This window comes from Hylobates moloch, unplaced genomic scaffold, assembly GCF_009828535.3.
Source record: "Hylobates moloch isolate HMO894 unplaced genomic scaffold, HMol_V3 SCAFFOLD_14, whole genome shotgun sequence".
In the NCBI taxonomy this organism is placed as follows: domain Eukaryota; kingdom Metazoa; phylum Chordata; class Mammalia; order Primates; family Hylobatidae; genus Hylobates; species Hylobates moloch.
In genome coordinates, this window is record NW_026652289.1 from 99,839,243 (window position 1) to 99,866,981 (window position 27,739).

The 27,739-nt window shown below is 38.5% G+C and overlaps 1 protein-coding gene across 1 annotated transcript in view; it reads right to left on the reverse strand.

The window, feature by feature from the left end:
• PRTG (protogenin) overlaps window positions 1–27,739 on the reverse strand; it is a 122,306-nt gene that overhangs the window by 55,758 nt on the left and 38,809 nt on the right. Inside the window, exons 3-8 of the mRNA XM_032175344.2 lie at window positions 7,351–7,495; window positions 5,940–6,073; window positions 4,070–4,207; window positions 3,626–3,784; window positions 2,875–3,034; window positions 1,432–1,679 (exon numbers count right to left, since the gene is read on the reverse strand). Coding sequence (XP_032031235.1) covers window positions 1,432–1,679; window positions 2,875–3,034; window positions 3,626–3,784; window positions 4,070–4,207; window positions 5,940–6,073; window positions 7,351–7,495 — 984 coding nt within the window. The remainder of the gene's footprint in view (window positions 1–1,431; window positions 1,680–2,874; window positions 3,035–3,625; window positions 3,785–4,069; window positions 4,208–5,939; window positions 6,074–7,350; window positions 7,496–27,739) is intronic.

Consider the following 27,739-nt stretch of genomic DNA (forward strand, 5'->3'; position numbering starts at 1 on the left):
TGTCTTTGTAGGATTTAATTCCTACAGAGCAAACCTGTAAAGTGGAACAAGAGCATTGGCAGCCACTGTGCTTTGCTAACAATTCACAGTAAACGCATGTCAACTTAATCAAATCTCTCTAAGGACGGAGTCCCTTCTCCCCACACTGGATTTATAAACAAAACAGAAGGCAAATTCCAGTATTAAGTTTTCCCACATTTCTGAATTAACTTGATAGCATTTTAATTAGACAAGATTACAGGCATTTCACAACAGACTGGCTAATGGCTTGTTAATTAGGAGCTGCATAGTACGATTTCTGACCTACCAAACAAGGTCCTTGAGTTCGAATTAAAAAGCCTTGTTCCATTCCTGAATAGACCACTGAGCCGCATGTGGAGGCTCTAATGAAACAACCATAATAGGGAACAAGAGTGGTCCCCACCAAAACCAGCATTCCTTTTACCTTCATAAATCACTAAAAAGGGAATTAACATACTCCAGCATGCTCAGTTATCAGACTTTCATTCTTCTTGCTTCCATGACCCCTGATTTACATTCAAAATATTCCTTTTCAAAACCCTACTTCAAAGTACAAAAAACAAATAGCAGCAGCAACAACAAACCACCTGTTTCTATGGCTAATTTTATTATATCCCCATCCTTAGGTGTTTGAATTTGTTTTTAACGTATATTCCATAAAAGCTAGGCTTTTTAAGTATAGAACTGAAATTTCTAAGCCTCTACCATGGTTTCTACGAAAAATCAATAGATAAATTTCTAGGATTTATCACTAGTTTCTCTTTTTCCTCTAAGATATTTGCTAAAAGTAAAATATAAGAAACATTTTTAAATCTCCAAAATAGAACCAATAATTCTGAATAAAAATTTGAAGACACATTTGATTTCTACTTTTATATGATGAGATAGCAGTAAAGAATGTCCTGTTCAATTTTCAGAGGGTTCTAAATGATTTCAGAAAACATTCAAAATACACAAAATATTTAAAATATACAAAATCAAAAATATGGGGAATTTGACAATGTTTACTTTCTCCCTTAAAAATAATAAATATACATAGTCACACCACTGTTCTAATGTAACTGCATACTTAAATTGGTATATTAAGTCTCAGTTAAGGAATTTATACCCTGTCTGGAATGAAACTCGTAAGTACATCACTTTGTAATTTCTAAGCAGGCAGTGACGCTTTGCATTAGCTGGTAATTGTTTCTAAACAGAAAAATCTTAAACTATACTTACATATACAAAGTACACAACATGAAATTTAGAAAACAATAGATACATAGGTGATAGATTATTTTATTAAAGAAGATAAATGCCACAGAATTTCAAAAATATTTAATGGATTATGTAAGGCATTATTCGTACTGAAAACAAATCCTTGATAGCAAGGAGTACTTAAAAATAAGCACTCCTAAAATTGCTTACCTTCTGCTTTCATGTAGTGTACAGAATAGGCAATGACTTTGTCTGAATTATAAAGTGGCCTCTCCCAAGCTAAAAGAATGGCTGAGCTTGACATGGTTTCAGCATGTACATTATAGGGAGCACTGGGTCTGTCTTCTGACATCACCACAGTCAGTCTGGCTCTAGATAAAATAGATCCTTGGCTATTCTCAGCCATGCACTGATAAATAGCATCATCTTCAGGAATAATCTGGTTAATTACCAATTTACTGGGGAAAGAAAAAAATTATTTCCATGAAAAATTCTAAGAATGAATTCAAAATAAAGTTTAGCTATTGCTAAATAATCAAGCATTTGTAGAATCCTGCAACAACTATGTGGAATCCTGAAGATCTTTTGGTGTGTTTTTGTTTTTGAAGTTTTCTTTTTGTTGTTGTTGTTCTAAAGAGACGGGCTCTCACTCTGTAACCCAGGCTGAAGTGCAGTGTCACAATCACAGCTCACCGCAGCCTCAAACTCCTGGGCTCAAATAATCCTCTCGCCCTCTTGCCTCATCCTCCTGAGTAGCCGGGACTCCAGGCATGTGTATTTTAAATTTTTTTGTAAGTTTTTGTAGAGACAAGGTCTCACTGTGTTGCCCAGGTTGGTCTTAAATTCCTGGGCTGAAGGGATCTTCCCACCTTGGCCTCCCAAAGCACTGGGATTACTGGCAACAGCCACCATGTCTGGATTATAGTCTCATTTTAGATAATAAAAGTTACTGAGACCAAAAAAAAAACCTATGTAATCTGTCCTAGTGAAAATTATTCTACATTAATTACTAAAAATTACTCATTTTTGAGTCTGCATTAGAATTTGTGATATTCAAATGCTCTCTGCTTTAGGTAAGTTAACTTACTTTTTTAAATTTGGCTCATTAAGAATTTATATTACTTGAATAGCATCTAATTTACAGAATATTATAATGTGTACATAGAATTCAGGTCAACAAAAATTTCTAGGTTTTGTTCAACACAAGAATGTTACAATAATTCGTATTTATGCTAATAAAAATGAATTCTTAAGATCATTAACTATAGAGAAATTATTAGAGAATTATTTCTTCTAATTTCCTCTTTGTGGAAGAAGGAACTAAGACCCCAAAGAGCTAATATGCTTTCTTGTGGTAACTTAACTCTAGTGCTGGCTTAACAGCACTAGAACCCTGGAGTTTGGGGAACTGTGTAACACGCATTTTATTATCATCTACCACTTTCATGACCCATGTATAAAATACCGATGAGTATTTAGCATAGCAAATGTATGACACGATAATGTTACAAATCTTAATGTCTTAGTTTAGTTTCATTTTGTTAATAACTATCAAGATAATTTAGGTATTTGATATCATTATAACCATTTCACATAAAAATTACTAAAGCCATCATATCATATATAAAATGGTAGCAAAGTGACACAGCCTACCTGTTGTACATTTTAATTCTACCATTCGAATGTATCTTCCTTCCATTTTTCAACCATGACATCTTGGGAGAGGGGATTCCTTCTGCCTGACACATAAATCGAGCAGTGCCAGCTCGAGGCCTTGTTAAACTTTCTGGCCATTCAACAAATGAAGGAGGAGCTATTTTTAAAGAAAAAATGAAATATTTCTGTGATCCTAACAGGAAGGAAACAGCAAATGAAACAAGTCCCATTCCTGAAGTTGCCTGACATGCCGAGCTCCTGTCTACATCTCCATACATCTCTCCAGGAGCCTTTTCTTGGCACTGTTCAGTGTTCACGTCCTCCATGATTTCCCTATTCAGAGCATCTATACAGACACACTTAAAATATATGTACCTATCATCCTCCTTAACTAAGAACAATATACAGCCACTCGCGAATGCAGTGCAAGTGGCAATAATCAAGAGATTAAATTTTTAAACTGGCAAATAGGTACACGGATATGTGTGTAGGTGTGATGGAGATAGAAGGGAAGCCTAAATAAGAAGAAACATAATGGTACGCATGTAAACAGAATGGTGACCTCAGAATGATTCTACAGTTATATTTTAACGTAAATATTTATTTTTTCCTGAAATTCATCGTTTGATTACAATACTTCATATCAATGCTACAAAGCTCAAGAAAGATAGAAGTAAGCTATGAATGAGATAAAACGGCAAATGTTAAAATGTAAGATTTCCCTGATTGCAGAATGAAAGGAACATACCTAATACAGTTAAAGTTGCCATAGCAACTGTAAAGTTGCGTGTGCCAGGGGTAGTGGCCCGACAAACATATACTCCAGTATGTTGTAGCCTGACATCAGATATCATGAGATTACCACTTCCAAGTACCCGAGTATTAAAGACATCAATGGATTTGTGATCTATTTCAAAGAGGATACTTCAGTTAAAACAGTGTAACAGATAATCTGAAATTATGGCAAAAGACCACTATCCAAGCAATCAATCACAAAAAGTATAAAATTAAGTATAAAATTCTCCATGTTAAGACCTTTTCTCTACACACTGAAATGCCAAAAAATTAAGACATTCAATAGCCAAACCTGTGTTTTTGTATATAAAATAAACATTTTATAAATTTCATTAGAATGAACAAAATTTAAGGAAAAGACATTTTTTTGTTGTTTGTTTTTCCTGAGAAGACTTACCAAGGCGGCTCCAAGAAATGATTGGTTTGGGATTTCCTGTGGCCATGCATTCCAAAACTACAGTCTGATGAAGAGACGTTGTTATGTTCTGTGGACCTGCTATAATTGTTGGTGTGTGGAAGGATTTAGACTCCTTAGCTTTGGGAAGGAAAAGACAGAATATAAAAATAAATTATAAATAAGATATAATAAGTGAAATTAGACATTTATTCTTATCACTCACTTTTCTTTTTTTAAAAGAACTTTATTGAGATATAACTCACATACCATACAATTCACCCATCTGAAGTATATAATTTTTAGAGTTTTCAGAGCTGTACAACTATGACCACAATTAATTTTAGAACATTTTTATCACTCTCCAAAACAATCCCAAACCCATTAGCAGTCACTCCCAATCTCTTCTTCTCTCCACAGCCTAGTAACCACGAATCTACTTTCAGTTTCTCTGGATTTGCCTATTCTAGACATTTCATATAAATGGAACCATATATTATGTGGCCTTTTGTGAATGGCTTCTTTTCAGTTAGCATAATGTTTTCAAGATTCACCCATGTTGTTACATGTATAAGTACTTCATTACTTTATATTGAGCAATATATATCATTGTATAGATAGAACACATTTTACTTATCCATTCATCAGTTGATGGACATTCAGGTTATTTTCCGTATCATTACTTCTAATTGAGGTTCAAGCATTCACTTATTTATATAATTTAATTATCTAAAATTTATTTAATTTACCTAAAATTAAAGCATAGCATTAAATACATAACTTCAGCCTCTTAATGTTTTTCAAAATTTCTTCTTTTTTCAGCCTTAAAGGATCTGTTAGAAACCAGTATCTCTTTTGAAGAATAAACATTCATGTGAAGTTCAACAATGTCTTCAGTCCAGGTTTTCTTCCACTACATTTAAACAAACTTAACCTTTAAAATAAAAACTATCCTCTATTGCAATTTAGTGAAATATCTATTTCTTTATATGCATCTCTCTAGTTTCCCTTCTACCTATATTAATGTATGGCAAAATACATAAAATTGTGCTCACTTAATATTAACAATGATAATTTTTGCATTGAGACTGAGGATATTTTTTAACTTTTATTTTTGTGTTTTTAAAAATTGTGTAACATAGAACCTTTATATTTTCTATTTTCATAAACATTACTTTTTATAAAATGCATGTATCATTTTTACAGATGCAAATCATGGTATTTCTTTAAACGACAAGCAAAAGAATACAACTAGAAACAAACATATCTTTTTCCACAATAGACAATTCTGGTTGAAATGGAGGACTGTTATTCTCTTTTTTGTGCTTTCTATATTTTACACTTTAACAAAAGTGAAATATAGCCAGCCCTCAGTATCTGCGGGTTGCACATCTGTAAATTCAACCAACTGCAGGTTGAAAATATTTTTTAAAAAAATAAAAATCAAAAATACACAAATTTTAAAATACAGTATAACAATGATTTATATAGAATTTACATTATTAGGTATTATAAGTAATCTAGAGATGATTTAAAGTATACAGGAGGGTGTGCATAGGTGAATGAAAATAACATGCCATTTTCTATAAGGGACCTGAGCATCAGTGAATTTTGGTATTGAATAGAATATCAAAGACTGAATATTTGTTAATCTTTCTTAAGACTACGTATTTCTTAAAGATGTTGACATAACATAGAAAACCGGCCTATGAAAGAAGAGTTGCGTAATAACTAAAAATGACCACTTTCCAAATAGATTATAATAATTTCAGTGAAATTCTACTTTATGGCACATTATTATAGCAGTGGAGAAAAAGTAACAACTGCGCCAATAAAATGTCATAAAAATGGAAAAAGCCACTCTGCGTGGTACCTGGAATTACAGTTAGCGAGGCCTCCATACTTTTACGTCGGTGGGCTACAGTGGCAGCAACACAACGATAATTTCCAGAATCCCTTTGGCTGACATCATAGATCTGCAATACTCCTGTTGGTAGGGCAGTTATCCTGTTATGAGAGAAAGATAACTAAACTTTTTGTAGTATATTTCGTATTTTATTTATTTATTTATTTTTGAGATGGAGTTTCGCTCTTGTTGCCCTGGCTGGAGTGCAGTGGCATGATCCCGGCTCACTGGAACATCTGTCTCCAGGGTTCAAGCGATTCTCCTGCCTCAGCCTACCAAGTAGCTGGGATTACAGGTGCGCCACCATGCCCGGCTGATTTTTGTATTTTTAGTAGAGACAGGGTTTCACCATGATGACCAGGCTGGTCTTGAATTTCTGACCTCAAGTGATCTGCCCGCCTCGGCCTCCCAAAGCGCTGGAATTACAGGCATGAGCCACCGTGCCAGGCCTAGATTTTATATTTTATTTAACATATTCTGTGATAGGAATACACTCAACCTTTTTACAGTGCTAGAAGCAATACTTTAAAGACCTTTTAAAATATTAGCTTGATTCTATTGTTTTCATTTGGGTCACTAAAGCTCTCTAAAACATAAACAATCCAGCATGATATGGTTTGTTGAATTCAATCTATCAGGTGAATTTTACAGAGTCTCATTTGACATTCTAGCATAGATTTAGCTAACTGGTGGCCCAGAGTTTAGTATAATTTTTTTCAAATTCCTGATTTTTTACCTATTAATATCCATATATTATCCAAGACATACGTAGATATGCTTTTTTTTTTTTAAATAAAGCACTTCCATGAATTACTTATTCCATCTTAGTGCTTTACCATGTTAGCAAATGTCTGCCAACTCAGGAGCAGGGCAGGAATCAAACTTTTTGGAGTTGCTATCAAGTTCTTGATTTTTAAATCCCAACCACCCGCAGAACACTAGATGTGTGCATGTGTGCTCGTGTATGCATTTGTAGTAAAGAGGGGGTTGGGAAGTGGAAGGCAGAGACAAGAGTGGGCAGCTACCAGGGCATACATGAAAGACCCTTACACCAACACTGCCCTTCCCAGCAATGAGAGTGTAATTTGATTTCCTAAAACCCTGGGCTGCAGCCAGACAGTCATGGTTAGAACAGATGGTTGAGGAAAGGATCAAGGCAGTAGGATAATCTATTTAAATTCTGATCTAAACCAGGAACCATGCCCCATGTGCCAGAGACTGATGATCTAATTCTTTGGCTAAGTTTGAAATGTCTTAAGCAATCAGTTATTACTGCCCTAAATAAAAATGAGGCCTATAATAGTGTTTCTCCCTATATAATCTCATATGAAGTCTTCATTACTCCCATATCATCTCCAAAGACAAAATCCACATCCACCTGTCCATAGTCATAGGTAGAGTTGTCCGATTGAACTCCCATGTGATAACTGCAGGAGGGTGGGATGAAATCTTGCAGGCAAATCGAACAACTCCACCTTCGTGCACCTCAGTGGAAATTGGCTGAACTTCAAATGCAGAAATAGCTATAAGATAAAGTTTGAGAAATTCAGAATAAGTGCATGAAAATAACACTTAGAAGTAACATTGCACTAGATATTACTTATTGAACTTGAACCCTTGCTTGGATATAAGACCAACCGAACTTAACCAGCATGAAGATAATTTAGTGAATAATTTTGGAGAAAACACTGGGCAGTTGCCCAATTTACGGAGTCTGGCCTTTCCCAGAATTAAATTCTAAATAGGTTCGCAAGAAACTTATCATCTATTTGGAGATAAAAAGTTAACATATGAAAGAAAAATAAACAATGGTATATAATTACATACTAAACCATGTGGTACAAACTTCAAATACTATTGTATATCAGAGGAGAGGGAAACAAATAAATTCAAACTAATCAGGTAAAAACCATTTACAGGAGCTGGTTTTGAATTAGCTTTTGAAGAATCCACTGGATTTAGATGGGGGTGGTGGTGGGAAAGAGCAGAACATTTCACATGAAAAGAATAACATGAAGACAGGCACCGAGGCAAGAAATGCGAAGCTTTTTGCATTCATAGGATTGTGAGGAAACAGCCAGAACTATTGCAAAATATTTCCGATTAAGAGTTTATGGGAAAGCTGAAGGAGAATACAGATAAAACAGATTTATATCATGGTACAAATTAAGGCATCACTGAAGATTTCTGAGCAAAGACACGTCCTGATATTAGCAACGTGTGGGAAAAACTAATCAGGATGGATAGAAAAAAGGAGTCTCAAGTCAAAAGTCCAATAGGCCATTAAATAGGGATTACAGAACTGGGTGGTGGCAGTGGGAATGGGGAGAGTCTAGCGACATCTTAAAGAAAACGAAGACTTGGTTCTTATGCCACAGACACATCACTCTGTATCTGGAATCAGATGAAGCTGGTATTGATGGAGCAGGATGACAAAGGAAAGAGAGAAGCCCAAGGGTGCATCTGAAACAAAAGGTAGAGAAACTCAAGAGACAATTTTTAGGCTCATCTATTTCCAAAGCAGAGATCAATCTTGAAGTGTTGGTATTTTCTAGAGATAATTATTCTTTGCAATTCTAGGCAGGCCTCTAGGAAGTGGTCTTCAGTGTCCGTGATCACATTTTGAAGGAGTGTAAATTCCAGGTTTCCCTTCCCTCTACTAAGTCTTCCAAGATACAAAGAAAGGGCCACAACTATAGTCTTACTCCTCCTCTCCCCAGATTCCAGTTCAAAGAAAAATTTGTTTGAACTTTATTATTTATAAATAAAATGAGAAGTTATGAAGAAGAATAGAGGTAACAGGGCTAGATGAACTTATGCTTCATTAGGCTGAAAAGGGTAAAAGGTCGTAGAAAGCTAACAAATTCTGCCTGCACTTGAACTCATTTAACTGTAGATAGATCACAGGCCTTTACAAGCATAGGACAAGACCAGCAAATAATGGTGAAAATATTCTTAGGAGGATGGACTTCCAAAAAGGGTGGAGTGGGGGTAAAGTAATACCTTATTTGTGTATGAAACAAAAATCTGTTTCAAACTGCTATTGTCGGTGGATCCTCAAAGTCAGAATCATTTGCATAATAACTTTCACTCTCTTTTCTCTTGAATATACGGTGTTTTCCAGGAGTTATGTAATGCATGGTATTGCAATAGACCAAATGTTGAGGCAGACACATATGAGAACCCAGCTGTCTTCTGTTAAGCTAACTAAAGAGATATGTACAAATGTAAAGCAATTCTGCTCCTCTGGCTAATATTTTCCTCTGGAAAATAGTTATATTAATATGTGATGCATAAATGTTTTCATTCTAAAATGAATTAATGAATTTTTTCTCAGTTTTAATTTCTAATAGTGTCAACAGATGTAAGCTACATAAATAAAAGTTATTTGGGTTTTAAGAGTATAAAGAGTGAGACTTTTCAGTTGGAGAACCACTCTTAGAGTATCAAACTCTAAAAATCGATACCATGAATCTATGTTGCTGATCAACTAATTAGTCCCTGTAAAACTCAAGCCCCATATTCAACCACTTACAGTGGTGTTTCACTAACATTGAGCTACTTTTCATTGCTTCTGTAATCACTTGCTAGGATGTTTATCTGCAAACATTTTAATTTTGGATATAAACCTATGGACCATCCCCTGCTGTTTATCTACTAAAGAATTAGGAAACAGATGGCTAGATTCACCTTTAAAATATCAGCTTCACATTCAGGCAGAACAATCTGATTTCTCAATAATCAGGTAGGCTTGTCTTTTTATAATTAACTTAAACTATGTTGAATACATTTATCTTGGGGGGAATTAGGACCTACATTTCCATAAATGTAATGCTTGCTTTATGAAATATAAAGCACTCTTGTCGATCCCATATTTACCTTTTCTATGTGTGAGGGGTGACCATTAGTTCTAGTTGTCACTGATAATCCGGTACATATTCAATTAACAGACTTCAAAATGGGAACTTTACTTTATTATTTCTCAGCCTCTACCTCTCCAGACTGAAATATCTTATTTAGTTTAACTTTTTTTTTTTACAAAACAGAAGCTCCCCCAGGCCTGTCCGCTTCAACAATTTCTTCTTCCATGACCCCACAATGAATTAAGTATTCAATTCAAGATGTTTTATCTCATTTATTCCTCTCTCATATCTGACTTCTCTTCATCCCTAACAGTCCTCTGTTCAATTCAGGCCCTTATCATATCCTGTCTGGATGTCTTTCTGGAGCCTCTTAGCTGGTATCTTCCCTGCCAGCAACATCACCCTCCAAAGTGATCATCATAAACCATGAATCTGTGTTGCTGATGAATTAATTATTCCCTGTAAAACTCTAGCCTCATATTCAACCACTTACAATGATGTTTCACTAACACTCAGCTACTTATAATTTACGAAATACACCATGATATTTCACACCTCTAAGGTTTCTGTGAACATTTCCTTCTCTTGCTAATAACATTGGTCCCTTTGTCCACCTGATGACATCCTGCCATTCTTTCAAGCCTGGTTCATTTATCCCATCCTTTGGGAAGTGGTTTCCGACCCTTTTCTCTGCTACCTCTGTACACCGCAGACCTTCACTGCTGCCTTTATCTCACATTATAATCACTTATTTACAAGTCTTCCCCCCTTCTACATTATAAGCTCACTGAGGGGCAGCAGCGGCTCATGTTCTTTGCAGGATACTGTAAGACAGTAAATGGTGCAGATTTGGCACTAAAAAAAATATACTTTCTGAATTGAACTAGTATTATTTTGAATTTTCTCCAATTCTATTAGGTCTTAAAGCACAATAACTAGAATTGTAGGGAGTTTCTTGGGTACAAATACCAAGACGGGGTGAGAAGAAAATAGTGCTTTTTATTATTTTTTTGTTTGCTACAATTCTAAACAATGCCCAATATTTTGCTGGCATTTTTTTTAGAGACAAAAATCTATCCCTCCCACACCAAATGATTTTTATAAAGATTAAACAAGCCAATAGAGTGAAAACTTCTTATAAATGTGATTATTGAGAATAAAAATGATCACTTTGCTGCCTTGAGTTATTTGCTGCCCCATAGGCAACTGAGTGTTGTTTTTTTCACCTTGAATCTAACCAATCAAACAATATGCCTGGGCTCCACTGCCTTTTTTTAAAAGCAGTTCCCCTTTTTCTCAAATGGATAAATCTATGAAATCCCTAAGATTTTTTTATTGTAACAATTGAGCTAACCTTGTACTTTAGGCCTAATGGGCTGAAACTCTGGAGCCATAAAATTCTGAGAACTGAAACATAAACAGGTTTACCCTTGAAAACTCTGGTTTTCAGCAAGGTTTGAACGCAAGTATAAAGGTACATATTTTTTAATCCTCGCAAACACCTTTATATTTAAAATAGCTAACTTTTTGGTATCTTTTGAAAATTCAACCCACTGGCAAAATAGTTTCATGGAGAAAATACCAAGCCAGACACTGCTTAGGACTCTCATGGGTTACCTCTGAGACTGAAAGAAAGAGGCAACCACGAATCAACAATGAAAGTAAATTCCCTCCCTTTCTGTTTGTAATCCCTCCATCTGGACACCAATCCCAATCTCTTCCCTCCCCTATGGGATCTCTCTCTCCCCTGCATATTCAAACTCTTCTCCCAGCTCCTTTCCCTCCACAAATAAAAAGTCTTCCACTCTCTCTCAACCTCAAAAAACAAAAGGAAGAAAACTCTAAACATGTCTTTACATCACGTTACATATCCATCTAGCAGCTATCTGCTCTCCTCCCCATGGGATCGAAACTTCTCTAAAGAGTATTATACTGGCTGTCTCCCCTTCTTCCTTTCTGACTCCATGCCTCAAACATCTAATCTGCCTTTTTCCCGATTATTTTATTGAAACAGGGTCTATGATACTACATGCTCCTTGTTCTCCTTTTATTTCTCTGGCTCCTCCTGTCTCCCTTTTCAAGGGCTCACTCTCCCTCCTCTTCTGCCCTTCCTTCCAGAGACTCTCTGTTCTTTTCTCTCTCCATGGTCTTTTTTGGTGATTATATCCTTTTGCAGTTTTCAACCACAGCCAGCCGTTGCTGCTGATTCCCCTAAATACCTCTTCCAGCTTAGATCACCATCCTCAGACCTTCGTACTCATGGCTCCAACTGTGCACCGGACATCTTCACCTGGAGTTTATGAAAGGCACTCCAGGCCGCCGCGGTGGCTCATGCCTGTAATCCCAGCACTTTGGGAGGCCGAGGCGGGCAGATCACAAAGTCAAGAGATTGAGACTATCCTGGCCAACATGGTGAAACTGTGTCTCTACTAAAAATACAAAAATTAGCTGGGCGTGGTGGTGCGTGCCTGTAGTCCCAGCTACTAGGGAGGCTGAGGCAGGAGAATCACTTGAACCCGGGAGGCAGAGGTTGCAGTGAGCTGAGATCGCGCCACTGCACTCCTGCCTGGTGACAGAGCGAGACTCCATCTCAAAAAAAGAAACAAAACAGGCCGGGCGCGGTGGCTCACGCTTGTAATCCCAGCACTTTGGGAGGCCGAGGCGGGCGGATCACGAGGTCAGGAGATCGAGACCACGGTGAAACCCCGTCTCTACTAAAAAATACAAAAAATTAGCCGGGCGTGGTGGCGGGCGCCTGTAGTCCCAGCTACTCGGAGAGGCTGAGGCAGGAGAATGGCGTGAACCCGGGAGGCGGAGCTTGCAGTGAGCCGAGATCACGCCACTGCACTCCAGCCTGGGCGACAGAGCGAGACTCCGTCTCAAAAAAAAAAAAAAAAAAAAGAAACAAAACAAAACAAAGGCACTCCAAACTCATCGTGTCCAAAATGAAGTGATCTTCTTTCTTCCAAGGCTGTATCTCTGCTTCATCTTTGTCACACCACTGTCAAATTACTCACCTGAGCTAGAGACTACTTACTCTTTCTGTATTCTCAATCACCTGTTCCCATTGATTTTAACTTCTAAACACGTGTCAAATCCATTCCCTTCTGTTCCAGTCCCAACATCTCTCACCTGAACCACTATCAGCCTCTTATCTTGTCTCTGCTTTCATTCTTCCCTTCCCCTCTTCAAAACACTCCAGACAAACACCAGTGTTTGATAAGCTGCATTAGACTCAAGCAGCTTTCATGTATCCATTCAAAGGCTTCTATAGGTTAATCCACTACTTCTAAAACCAACAAAGAAATAATCTCATAAAAATGTGATTCTAATTGTAAATGCTGTCAAAAAGCATCATGTCTTAGCATCCATCCTTCTATATATTTAAACTGCTTAGCCTAATTACTAGAAAAAAATGAATGCATATGTCTTTGCCATAGCAAAAGAAAAAAAATCTTCCTTTATGCCAAATACATATTTTAACTCTTTTTAACTGGGTGTAGTCCCAACAAACAGACTTGTTAGTGAACTTTTGCAAAAAAAAGAAAAAGGGGAGGGGGTCTGGGGGAGGGATAGCATTAGGAGAAATACCTAATGTAAATTACGAGTTGATGGGTGCAGCAAAACCAACATAGGCACATGTATACCTATGTAACAAACCTACACGTTGTGCACATGTACCCTAGAACTTAAATTAAAAAAAAAAAAAAAGGCCAGGCGCAGTGGCTCACACCTATAATCCCAGTACTTTGGGAAGCCAAGGCGGGTGGATCACGAGGTCAGGAGATCGAGACCATCCTGGCTAACCCGGTGAAACCCTGTTTCCACTAAAAATACAAAAAAATTAGCTATGCATGGTGGCGTGCACCTGTAGTCCCAGCTGCTGGGGAGGCTGAGGCAGGAGAATGGTGTGAACCCAGGAGGCGGAGCTTGCAGTGAGCCGAGATCACGACACTACACTCCAGCCTGGGCGACAGAGTGAGACTCCGTCTCAAAAAAAAAGAGAAGTAGTTAGGCATCAATTATTTCAAAACCAAACTGTTTTTATGGCAACATGCAATAGTATTTAAACAACCAATCTTAGTTATATAAAAACAATATCTCTGCTATTAAAGATATACAGTATAACTGACACGGAGTTAATTTCCATGAATCACATATTAATACCGATCCCATTATTCTTACAATAACACCATTCATTTAGTTTGTGGTTAACCATGCTGATAGGCTCTGAGTCATAGAATTCTTTATAAAATAATGGACCAGATTTTCTCCCCAATTTAGAAAACAGTTTTAATCACTTTTAGGAAACTTTTAAAGTAATCTCTTCTAAATTTATTAATTCATTCAATGAATATTTATTCAGCGTCTAGTATATTTGAGGCGCCAAGGATCTAATGATGAACAAAACTAACAGAGGTTTTATTCTCAGGGATCTTTGTTAATGGTGGAGAAAAGCATTTAATTAAATTACTATCCAAGTGTAATAAATTCAAACTGTGATAAATGGTATGAAGAAAAAGGACAGAGCACCCCCAAAAGCTGAGCATCGCAAAAGTACAGAGAATCCCAAATTCAAAAATCCAAAATGCTCCAAATCTGGAACGTTTTTTAGCACTGACATGATGCTCAAAGGAAATATTCATTGGAACATTTCAGACTTTTGGATTTGGGATGCTCAACTGGCGTAATGCAAATATTACAAAATTTAAAAAAAAATGTGAAATCTGAAACACTTCTGGTTCCAAGCATTTCAGATAAGGAATACTCAAGCTAAATTATAAAAGCAAATAACAGAGGTTTGAAGCAATTTAATAAAGACAGAAATAACAATAGCTTAACATACATTTTACTGCCAGGTGCTGCATTGAGTATATTACATATTCCAGTTTATTTAGTTCTCAAAACTATTACCCAATTTTCAGTTAAGGAAACTGGACAGGGAAATTAAGCAACTTGCCCAAAGCTTTGCAGCTAGTAAGTGGTGATACTGGGATCTGAATCCAGGTAGTCAACTTCCAAGACCCTCATGAGTAAAAGTTTTGAGTTCCCCAAACTTTCTGTAGAAGACACAAATTACAGGTTCTAGGCCGGGCACAGTGGCTCACGCCTGTAATCCCTGCACTTTGGAAGGCTGAGGCGGGTAGATCACCTGAGGTCAGGAGTTCGAGGCCAACCTGGCCAATGTGATGAAACCCCATCTCTACTAAAAATACAAAAAATTAGCTGGGTGTGGTGGCAGGTGCCTGTAATCCCAGCTACTCAGGAGGCTCAGGCAGGAGAATTGCTTGAACCCAGGAGGCGGAGGTTGCAGTGAGTCCAGATCACACCACTGCACTCCAGCCTGGGAAACAAGAGTAAAACTCTGTCTCAAAAAAAAAAAAAAAAAAAAGTACAGGTTCTACTCCTAAGCAATTCTGCTGCTCAGTATAAGGTGAAATGCATTGGCTTTCTAGCTGGGTAAGAATATGTGTTAAGGCCAGGCACGGTGGCTCATGCCTGTAATCCCAGCACTTTGGGAGGCCAAGGAGGGTGGATCACAAGGTCAGGAAATCAAAACCATCCTGACCAACATGGTGAAACCCTGTCTCTACTAAAAACACAAAAATTAGCTGGGCGTGGTGGCGTACGCCTGTAGTCCCAGCTACTCAGGAGGCTGCAAGCAGAAGAATCGCCTGAACCTGGGAGAGGAGGTTGCAGTGAGCCGAGATGGTGCCACTGTACTCCAGCCTGGGCAACAGAGCAAGACTCCATCTCAAAAAAAAAAGAGTATGTGTTAAATTTCTACATTTCCAAAACAAAACAACACCTTTAAAACTCTGTGTACTGGAATTTTAAAACTATGGCTCTCATCCCAAACAAAGTATGTCTACTTCTAGCAACCTATTATAGATAGGAAAGTGACCAGCCTGGGCAATAGGGCGAGACCCTGTCTCTACAAAAAAAAGTTTTAAAAATCAGCCCAGTGTGGTGGTGCGAGCCTGTAGTCCCAGCTACTCAGGCTGCTGAGGTGGGAGAACTGCTTGAGCCCAGGAGGTTGAGCCTGCAGTGAGCCACGATCACACCACTGCACTCCAGCCTGGGCAACAGAATGAGACCTTGCCTCAAAAAAATAAAAATAAAAATAAGAAAAAGATAGGAAAGTATGTAAACTGAGTTATACTACCCCAGGCTAAAATTTAGTAGCCAAGTATTTTTTAAAAAACAAATCTCTTTTTCAAAGACAGTTTACCTAATAGGAATATCAGTTTTCCCTTTGCTGCTATTTTCCTGGTTCTAAGCCCACAAACATGTTGACCATCAAAAAGCCAAGTACTTACAGGGAGAGAGTTTAGAGGTAGGGAGACTAACTAGTTAAGAGACTATCAGAACAGCAGAAGAGAGATCTGCTATGGGTTTGAATGATGGCAGAAGTAACAGGAACAAAGGGAGGGCACACACAAGAGACACTGTACAGCAAACATCATTTGGCTCAGAGGTGTTCAGGGGAGACAGAGGAAAGGATCCATATAGTTCTGAGGTTTCTGGCCTGTAAAGGTTGGGGGATACAATGTTGCCTGAATCAGAAAATACAAAGAGAGATCAGATGGGCTGGTGAATAACCATTTCGAACTCTCATTTGATCAGAATGAGAAGACACTGGACATGTGAAGGCAAACTGGGAAACTGTAAAATTAGGCCATGGACTAATAATAGAAACAACTTAAAATATCTATTCATCTTGATTTGTGTGGTTTTTTTTTAATTTTTGATTTACAGCTGTTCTACAATGCTAAGTCTTGATTTTTTGACTAATGGCTCATACGTAAGGCTATCATTAAGATTTATAGAAAGACATCTTTGAGTTTCTATAATAGCAGCCTAAAAAAACAGTGTTTACTGTTTTTCCAATTTTAATGCAATCCTTTTTTTTTTTTTTGAGACAGAGGCTCACTTTGTTGCCCAGGCCGGAGTGCAGCAGCGCGATCTCAGCTCACTGCAACCTCTGCCTCCCGGGTTCAAGCAATTCTCCTGCTTCAGCCTCCCCAGTAGCTGGAACTACAGGCGGATGCCACCATGACCAGCTAATTGTTTTTTTGTATTTTCAGTAGAGACGGGGTTTCACCATGTTGACCAGGCTGGTCTTGAACTCCTGGCTTCAAGTGATCCACTGCCTTGGCCTCCCAAAGTGCTGGGATTACAGGCGTGAGCCACCATGCCCAGCCAAGGATAGTTTTTTAAAAGACTAAGTGGCAGGGTGCGGTGGCTCATGTCTGTAATCCCAACACTTTGGGAGGCCGAGGTGGGCAGATCACCTGAGATTGGGTGGTCGGGACTGGCCTGACCAACAGGGAGAAACCCTGTCTCTACTAAAAACACAAAATTAGCCAGGCGTGGTGGCGCATGCCTGCAATCCCAGCTACTTGGGAGGCTGAGGCAGGAGAATTGCTTGAACCCAGAAGGCCGAGGTTGCGGTGAGCTAAGATCGCACCATTGCTCTCCAGCCTGGGCAACAAGAGTGAAACTCCACCTCAGAAAAAAAAAAAAAAGACTAAGTGAAATCTTGGCCTTAGCTGGTATAAAGAAAACCAGGAATAAAACCCAGTACAGACCAGCATAATTTATGTGTATATAGGGAGGTGGTACACCGGCATAGCCTTGCAGGTAAGAGTGCAGATATTAAAATCCATACATCTGAGTTAGAATCAGTTTTGCATTAATGAGCTGTGTGTCCTGGAGATGTTACTCAATCTCAAGCCTCAGTATCCCTCAGTAAAAGGGGATATTAAAAATACTTTCTAAGCATATTGTAAGAATAACATTAAATTACATATACATATACGTATGTGTACCCAGGCACTGCTTGTTACCTAGTAAACTCCTAGCAGTGGTGCAGGAGATGAGAATAGTGACAGAACGCCTTACTATGAATACACTGGTTTTACTTTCAGAAGAATGACCCAAAGAATGTCAAACAAAGGATGCCAGTGATCCTTATATACAATAAAAATAAACTTTAAAGCCTGAATAAAGGCAAAGGTATTCTAAAATTTATTTTTTTTCTATTATTTTCTACTAAGCCAAACTTGGGTAGCTTTTGCATAAAGGTATATAAACTACAGAGAAACAAAAGTAATTTTTCCATTTTGAATGTGCAGAGATAAATTATTTGAAGGAGATAAAATCTACTACTTCAATGATGAAATAATGGGAGATATATTAAAAAGAGATAGGTAACTAAGTTCAGATCTCCAGTGGTAGGATTATGTATGGTGATTTTTATTTTATTTTTTATTTTACTTATTTTTTCCTATAAAAGCATTTAATTAGGAAAATTAGTGATCTTTTTATAAAGTATATATGCCGCTATGGGGCATAGATTGCAGTGAAAGTATGAATGTATACATTTTCTACTGTTACTCTACTGCTTGATAAAATCGCTTACTCTTAATTTTTATCTGCCTTTTTAGTTCTTTTAACTTCTCACTCTTTGGGTAAACATCACTTATGATCAACGGATGCTTGATTTTTCTCGCTAACCAGTGCCCTAAACCTGGAAATTACAAGAAAAAAATTGAATAAAACCACTGTGCAATTAAAAAACAAATTATATAATATTTTATATCAAAACTTAGAAACTTTAGAAAAGCATGCAAATATAAAACATCTATATCATGATAGCTTTAAATGTTTCCTAGCAAGTATTTGCTTTTCCAATTTCGATTTTTTTAAGTGAGGCATTGAACTGAGTAAATGACTATGTCTTTCACAATAAATCTTAGAGCCTTTTAAAACTTTAGTCTGCAAACTATTTTCAGTATTATCAAAATATCTTGCATGTATTTAAATGGCAAAACACCTCATGTCCTATGCAAATCTCAGCTTACTTCCTTCCACAGACCTTGTTTCTGCCAGTTAGGTATGATTTTACAAGTCTACAGCCTCCTTGTGAAACCTGACCTCTCTCTTCCCTCCACAGTCAGTGCTAACATAAACCAAGAGCCCCACGAGAAGTCATTAAAGCTGTGCTGTTAAGAGGCCAGAGCTCTATAAAACAGGCAAGAAACAAGGTCTTGAGAAACATGCGCTGTCCTGAAAAACAGCCTTGCAAACACAATAAATGTAAGTGCCTATTTTATTTGCGACTTCCTCCTCTTCACCTGTCTATTTAATCATTTGCTTCTATGATTTATAGTCAGAAAAAAAACATTAAAAATGCCCAGATGAAAATGTTTTCCAAACTTTTATTTGACTAGAAAGCAACACTTATATGACTCTACACTGGAAATGTATGACTACTGATTTAATAAATATTTAAGTAATATGCTATGCATGCTTCTAAAAGGTTGCAATGAATAAAATGCTTAATATACGATTTTAAAACCAAATAAAAATGATGAATACAGTCTGAAATTACATACCATCTAACAATTTAAAATACGTCCACTACAATTTCCTAATGTAAGAAAAACATCACATTCTTTTTAAAACTGCAGAGAAAATATTATTTAAACATAAAACAATGAAGTCAGAATCCAAACGCAGGGTTTTAAACGGTGGTCCTAACACTGCAGTTCAGCCAGCGGATCCCAAGGCCTCATCGACTGCACCAGTCGTTGCTGCCACACCCCCTCCTTGGGGAATCCTAAATGGCAGGGCAACCCTAAATGGCAGGGCAACGTGGGCAGAAGCATGTTCCAGAGGCCTCAGTGCTATTTCCACATCTCTAAGTCACCAATCAGTAGCTCTGGGAAATCTATAAGTAGCTCATCAAGAACACAGGGAGGGCTGGGCGCAGCGGCTCATGCCTATAATCCCAGCACTTTGGGAGGACGAGGCAGGCAGATCACTTGAGCTCAGGAGTTGCCTGGGCAACACAGTGAAACCTTTTTCTACCAAAAATACAAAAAATTAGCCAGGCATGGTGGTTCATACCTGTAGTCTCAGCTACTCTGGAGGCTGAGGCAGGAGGATCACTTAAGCCTGGGAGGCAGAGGTTGCAGTGAGCCGAGATTGCACCACTGCACTCCAACCTTGGTGACAGGGTGAGACCCCATCTCAAAACAAAACACAACACAGGGAGGCTGGACACGGTGGTTCACACCTGTAATCCCTACGCTTTTGGGGGCCAAGGTGGGAAGTTCATTTGAGGAGTCTGAGACCAGCCTGGGCAACACAGGGAGATCCCATTTCTACAAAAAAAATGAGTTGGGTGTGGTGGCCTGTGTCTGTGGTCCTAGCTATTTGGGAGGCTGAGGTGAGAGGATCACTTGAGCCTGGGAGGTAGAAGCTGCAGTGAGCCATTATCATGCCACTGCACTCCAGCCTGGGTGAGAAGAGATCCTGCTTCTTAAAAAAAGAACACGGGGAAATTTCTAACACAACTCTCAAGCGTCCACAATTTCAGAGTTCAGTATTGAGTTTGATATATATTAACGTAAAGCTTATTTTTATGACACTGGTCTTTCAAATCAACCATGCGTTTGTATACTTTAGGCTTTACTAATCAAAACATAGTGGTAACTTCTTGCCTTATCAAGTCTGATTCACTTTGAGGCTTCCTACTTGAAGACTGACATGCAACTGAACATTAAGTAAAACTAAGAGATCTGGTCCCATCATTTCATGCTATCAATAGGTGAAAGTTAACCAAAGAACAGGTTTCAAACAGAAGGAAAACTTATATCCTTAAGACTAGGCAAGAAGTTATTTGTTATCTTAAATTATTTAACAGGAAAAAATAATCTGCTTAACAAAAATAATGTAACAACAAGACAAATGTGATCACATCTTGGGTGTCAACACCTCTGTAAAACTGTACTAAATATACAACAGCCATTCTATAAGTGGTTTATTACCTAATTTCTAGTGAACACGTTATCCTGCTTGAATCTGACAACTCTGACAACCAGGTGCCATGAAATACATTTTGCTTTTGAAAGAAAATATTTAGATCAAAGTATGTGACTAAGTAAATATAAATAAGATGAAGGCTAGAAACTGTGTAACAAAGTTGGGAACCAGGGACTCTAAGAAATGTGCCCTACATGCAAAGTTTCTACAGACTATTTTCCAGTATATTCCTATAGTGTATTCATATTTTAAAACACACCTTTAATAATACCTGAGAATTTGTTGCTTCTTTAGTATTTCATCCGCTTTGCTCTCTGCCAAATGCTAGACCTGGGACTCCCCATGTTCAATTTATTTGGCCAGAAAGAGGGTAACACAAAACTGTTCAAGTCCCTCCTGACCACTGGGCCACTCACTGCTTTTCAGGAACTCTCTTATTAATCTCATTAGTAACTGGTTTTAACCAGTTATTATTCAGGTGCCCAATCACTTTTACCACAGATTGTAAATCCCTTGAGTTCAGAGAACATGTCTTACTTGTCTGTGTTGCTAACAGCCAGAACAGTGCCCTGCATACAACAGGCATTCAATAAAGGTTTACTTGAATGAACTCAACAAACCACATCGCCACCTCCCTCCTACTCACATTAGAAAACTTTGCCTCTTGTCTCCCTCAGAAGAGTAATAGAAGGGATTTTGGCTGTTATCACTCTACCGTACAGCCCTAAGCAAACTTCTTTTTCTGTTTGTTTGCTTGTTAGTTTGTTTGAGATGGAGCCTTGCCCTATCACCAGGCTGGAGTGCAGTGGCGCAATCTCGACTCACTGCAACCTGTGCCTGGGTTCAAGCGATTCTCACGCCTCAGCCTCCCAAGTAGCTGGGATTACAGGCACACTACACCCAGGCACTTTGTATTTTTAGTAGACACAGCGTTTCACCATGTTGGCCAAGCTGGTCTCGAACTCCTGACCTCAGGTGATCTGCTCACCTCGGCCTCCCAAAGTACAGGGATTACAGGCGTGAGCCACCATGCCCAGCCTCAAATTTCTTACTTTTCCTAAACATATTTTGTTCTGTAAAGTAAGGGACTTAAAAGGGTTATTATGGATTACATAAAGTAATGCATGTAAAGTACTTAATATATTTCCTGTAATATTAAAGCACTCAATAAATTTTAGCTATTTCTACTATCTTGCTGGACACAAACACCATTGATTCTTCTCCTTACCACCTCAAAATCTCTCCCTATTCACCTAGCTTCTCTTCCTTCACTTCTGGTTCTGAGGAAGAAGTAACCATTCCAACTTGCACCAAGGTTAACCTTCTCCTGACGCTCCTAATCCCATCCCTCCTACCAGCTCTGCGCCCTTATTCCATTTATTATTCCCATTCTTTTGCATCACTCTCTCATTACTAGTTTCCTCATCAGTGCTTGAAAACATACGCTTATCTTCCCTGTCCTAAAAAGTAGCATCTAGATCTCAGGCCAACCTAACATCCAGTCAGGGTCTCTTCTGTCACTTTAGTTTTCCTTGAATGACTCCACCCACTCCATTCTTGGACAGGGTCTCTGTCACCCAGGCTGGAGTGCAGTGGTGTGATCTCGGCTCACTGCAGCCTCAACTTCCCGGGCTGTGGCAATCCTCCCATCTCAGCCTTTCCAGTAGCTGGGACCACAGACACACACCACCACACCCGGCTAATTTCTGTGTTTTTGGTAGAGTCAGGGTTTCACCATTTTGCCCAGGCTGGTCGCCAACTTGTGAGATCATGCAATCCTCCTGCCTCAGCCTCCCAAAGTGCTGGGATGACAGGCATGAGCTGCCGCGCCCAGCCCCATTCATTACTTCTTCTGGGGTAGGGCAGGATGGAGAGGAGAGAGGGAGAGGGGCCACAGGTGTATTTATATGCAGGATTCAGGAGCCTCCTGGGAATGGACTTTACCTTTAGAGAAGAAATGATGCTCATAAGTTTCATTTAAAAACAACGTGGCAGTTTAGGTGTGGTATAGTGTCAGAATTTGTGACTGCCTGACTCTCAAATTAGGGCACTCATCAGGACTCCTGAATCATGCTCATAGAAAAAAAGGAGGAGTACAGAGAGGGATGGGGAGAGGGGAGAGAGTGCTGGGGTGGGGGAGATTCATTTGGGCGTTGGCTAAAACTTAGTTCTGCTCTTCCCCTTCTTCTCACAACTGCGCATGACTAATCTAGAAAACAAAACAAAACAAATGGTAGCACTCTTCTCAGCAACTGCTGCCATTCCTTCCAGTTCTAAAGAGCCTTCCCAGAATCACGGTTCAGTGTACCCCAGTACACCTTCTAACTTTATATTATAGGATTTTTGGAGCTAATAGATATTATTTCTCTAGTTACAGCCATTGTAGCCATTTAAAAAATGACCCAACTTGGATGATCTTAATACTCAATGATATGTTTGAACTATTCATAAAATAATTTTCAATGGCAAGTTTTCTAAAGCCTGGGCTTAACTGTTAAACTGTTAACTGTTAATGGCTTTTTTTTGGTATTTTCCCCCACCTTTCCACCTTCTGGCACCCCTTCAATGAATACTCAACAAAAGAACAAGTTTCGGGCTGGGCGCGGTGGCTCACGCTTGTAATCCCAGCACTTTGGGAGGCCGAGGAGGGCGGATCACGAGGTCAAGAGATCGAGACCATGGCGAAACCCCGTCTCTACCAAAAATACAAAAAATTAGCCGGGCGTGGTGGCGGGCACCTGTAGTCCCAGCTACTTCGAGAGGCTGAGGCAGGAGAATGGCGTGAACCCGGAAGGCAGAGCTTGCAGTGAGCCGAGATCGCGCCACTGCACTCCAGCCTGGGTGAAAAAGCGAGACTCCCACACAAAAAAAAAAAAAAAAAAAAAAAAAAAGAACAAGTTTCATGAACTTAGTATCTGTCTCCTAAAGCCCAAGAGTAAGAAATTAGCAGTGATTTCAATGGACCTAAAAGTCATAGTGCTTTATACATAACTGTTTATCATTACATGTCCACCAAAATAAAACTAATTCACAACTGGTTATGATGGCAATTTGCTTAGTGGGAAACGAAGATTTAGAATAAGACAACGAATAACTTAATATCAGTCCAAATTTTCTTTTATTATTTTCGGCATCATTATTTTGTATGTTTCAGTTCTAGCACATAAGGAGGTAATGACATATTTATATCTGTACATAAATATATGTATCATAAAGCACAGAAATGTGTTGGGACTTAAGAGACTAGATTAGCCAGCAGATATAATGCCTATGACAAAGGATAAGGACAGCTGTATTTTCATTGGTCTAAAGGGCCTTGGACAAATCTAGAGCAGAGAACCCTTCATCCAGGAACTAGCATGATTATATTAAGTATTCACCAGATATAAAAAGGCTGGACACAAAATATATGGAAACAAAAAGTGGTAGAAAACTAAAGACAGGCAATTTTGCCCAGGCCAGCCCTGTTCTCATATGCATAATAAAAAGCTACTCTAAAGATTTTATGAAAAGGCAAAGGACCTAGAATAGCCAAAACAATTTTGAAAAAGATGAAACAAAATTGAAGAGCTCACATTGTCTGATTTCAAGAATTACAATGATTTCAAAAATTATTGATAAAGGAAGTGTGATAATGGCAAAAGGTTAGACATATACTCTCTGTATATGTCTGTATATGTACAGAAGAGTACAGAAATTAACCAATACAAATATGTCAACTGATTTTTATAAAGTTGCAAAAGGAATTCAATAGAGAAGGGATAGTCTGTTCAACAAACTGTACTTGAACAAGCAAACATCCATATTTGAAAGAATTCATCTTTAAATAATTAATCTTGACTTATACTTTATACCTTATGCAAAAAAATTAATTAAATTGGGTCAAAGACCTAAATGTGAAATGTGAAAGTATAAAACATTTAGAAGAAAACAGAAAAATCTTTGTGTCCTGGGGTTAGGCAAACAGTTTTTATATATGACTTATAAAAAGCACAATCCATAAAAGATTGATAAACTGGACTTCATCAAAATTAAGGAAAAAATAACCTTCTGGCTGGGAATGGTGGCTCATGCCTGTAATCCCAGCACTTTGGGAGGCAGAGGTGGGAGGATCACTTGAACCTAAGAGTTGGAGACCAGCCTGGCCAACACAGGGAGACCCCATCTTGACAAAAAATAAACAATTAGCTGGGTGTGGCCGTGTGTGCCTGTGCTCCCACATACTTGGGAGGCTGGAGTAGGAGGATCACTGGAGCCTGGGAGGTGAGGCTGTACTGAGCCCGGATCGCACCACTGCTGTCCAGCCTAGGCAACAGACTCTGTCTCTAAAAATAAACAAAATAAACCCCTCCTCTTGGAAAAATACTGTTAAGAGAATGAAAGAACAGACTCTTCCACAGACTGGGAGAGAAAATTTTAAAATCACGTATCTGACAACAGTTCTGTATCCAGAATGTATACATAATGCTCAAAACTTAATAATTAGAAAACGATTCAATAAAAAGTGGGCAAATGAGTTGAACAGATCCTTTAACAAGGAAGATATATGAATGGCAACTAAACACAAAAGGATATCCTACCTCACACTATAGAGAAATGCAAATTAAAACCACAATGAGATGTCACTACACACCTGTTAGAATGACTCAAATCCAAAACACTGCCAATACCAAGTTCTGGTGAGGATATGGCGTACCTGAAACTCTGATACCTTGTTGGTGGGATGCAAACTGGTACCATCACTTTGGAAAATAACTTGGCAGTTTTTCATAAACACATACTTGCCAGAAGACCCTGCATTCTCGGCCGGGCGTGGTGGCTCACGCCTGTAATCCCAGCATTTTGGGAGGCCAAAGCGGGTGGATCACGAGGTCAGGAGTTCAAGACCAGCCAGGCCAAGATGGTAAAACTCCGTCTCTACTAAAAATACAAAAATTAGCTGGGCATGGTGGCAGGCGCCTGTATTCCCAACTACTTGGGAGGCTGAGACAGGAGAATCGCTTGAACCCGGGAGGCAGAGGTTGCAGTGAGCCGAGATCACACCACTGCACTCCACCCTGGATGACAGAGTGAGACTCCAACTCAAAAACAAAACAAAACAAAAAAAACCCTGCATTCTCATCTCTAAATATTTACTCAATAGAAATAAAAACTTACATTCACACACAAGTCTGTATGAGACAGTTTAGGAAAGCTTTATTCATAATCATCCAAAACTGGAAACAACCTAAATCTCCTTCAAAGGCAGTGAATGAATAAACTGTGTTAAATTCATACAGTGAAGCACTACTCAGCAACAAAAAGCAAACTACTGATAAAACAAAATACATAAGTCTTAACAATATAGGTCAATAAATCTCAAATGCATTATGCTGAGTAAAAGAAGCAAGACACAGAAGGTTACATAATATATAATTCTACTATTTATATGGTATTCCAGAAAATGCAAAATATATGGGCTGCTAGGAGTCAGGGGAGAGAGAGGGTTGTGTCTATATAGTACAGCCTGAGAGACTGCTTTGGGATGATGAAACTATTCTGTATCCTGATTGTAGTGATGGTTACACAACTCTACACATATGTTAAAATTCATAGAACTATAGATTTGAAAGACAGAATTTACTATATGTAAACTTTAAAAATAAATTTCAAGAAGGCTATACTTCTTAAAAAAACAGAAAAGATTCTATTTAATTTTCTAGCCAGTGTTAAAGAAGAAAACTTATAAATTAAGCAGGAAGACAGCACACAGAGATTTAAAAAGCTGACTCCTAGAGACTATCTTCACCTCTTCTATAAAGGTAGTCCTGATTTTCCCAAGTAGAACTAGAGATCCCTTTAATATTCCCAGGAGCTTAGAATATCTTGTTTGCTTCATTGTTTGTTTCATCAGCTTTACTTTCTGCTCTCATCCACAGAATAGAGTCTTTTATCTTTTTATTTCTGGCACAGCACCACAGATAAAAAAGGCAGTCAAGAGATATCTCATAAACGCACAAATAAAATTTGTCCTAGGGTATGTATGGATTCAATTCAGTCGTCACCGCCTTCATCTAGAGCATATAGTAAAATGTGTACATAGTAATAATCTGAAGAACCGTAAGATGCTGAAACTAAGTTTAAATTACCTTTATAACACCATACATGAAAAGTGCACACAAAAATATTTATCCTAATAACTAGAAATGGATCTATGTTCCAGTTCTAACTATTACAGGAACAGAAGGAGCCAGAAACCTAGAGCCCTCCTATTCCTATTCTTCTACTTATGGAAATGGTCAAAGAGCAGTCACACCTCTGCTGAGAAGCTAGGAGAGTTGGTATCAGTAAGCATTACACACACATGTGCAAACACACACACACCTGAAAAGCCCAGCCTAACCCTCTGCCTCTTGATGCCAGTGGTACACACAGGATTGCAATTCGGGGAAAGACCTTTTACAGGCTGCTGATCCAGCATATCCTGCAGACACATGTCAGTTCCGGGGTCCCCTGACATTCTAACCCTATCTTGGGAAGTCTCATAATACTCAACGTGGCACAGAATCCACTAGGCCAGACTTGAAATTATTCAGAATTTGGTCCTAGAACCAGTTGGTCTGTTCCTAGAAATCTCAAGTGAGAAATGGATTTTCTAGAGTGGCCGCAGGTTCTTGGAATTCATATGTGACCAAGACTGCTGAACATTTGAGTACTTCTTCAGGATTAAACTACAAAAATACAAATATTTTTACCACTATTGAGTGCTAAAATAAAAGCATACTCTTTTGTACATGCATCTATGCCACACTGATATTTCTACTCTTCTAAAGCAGAGAAGAAAATAGTTACAGTAAATGAAGATTTACAATACTGAATTCACCATCACTTCTCCTAATGTCCTCATCTGCGGCTGAAGTACAGCGCTCTTCAGCTACCCCTTGGCTCATGTTCTGCTGGACTGATGGAGCCCACCCTAATGAGATCAGAAGTAACTAGGGCTTGACAGGCAACTAGGGTGGTTTCCCAGGACCAGATTATGAAGAACACCAGAAGCAGATGTGGAAATGTGGTAAGAGGAAGAGTCTGTGG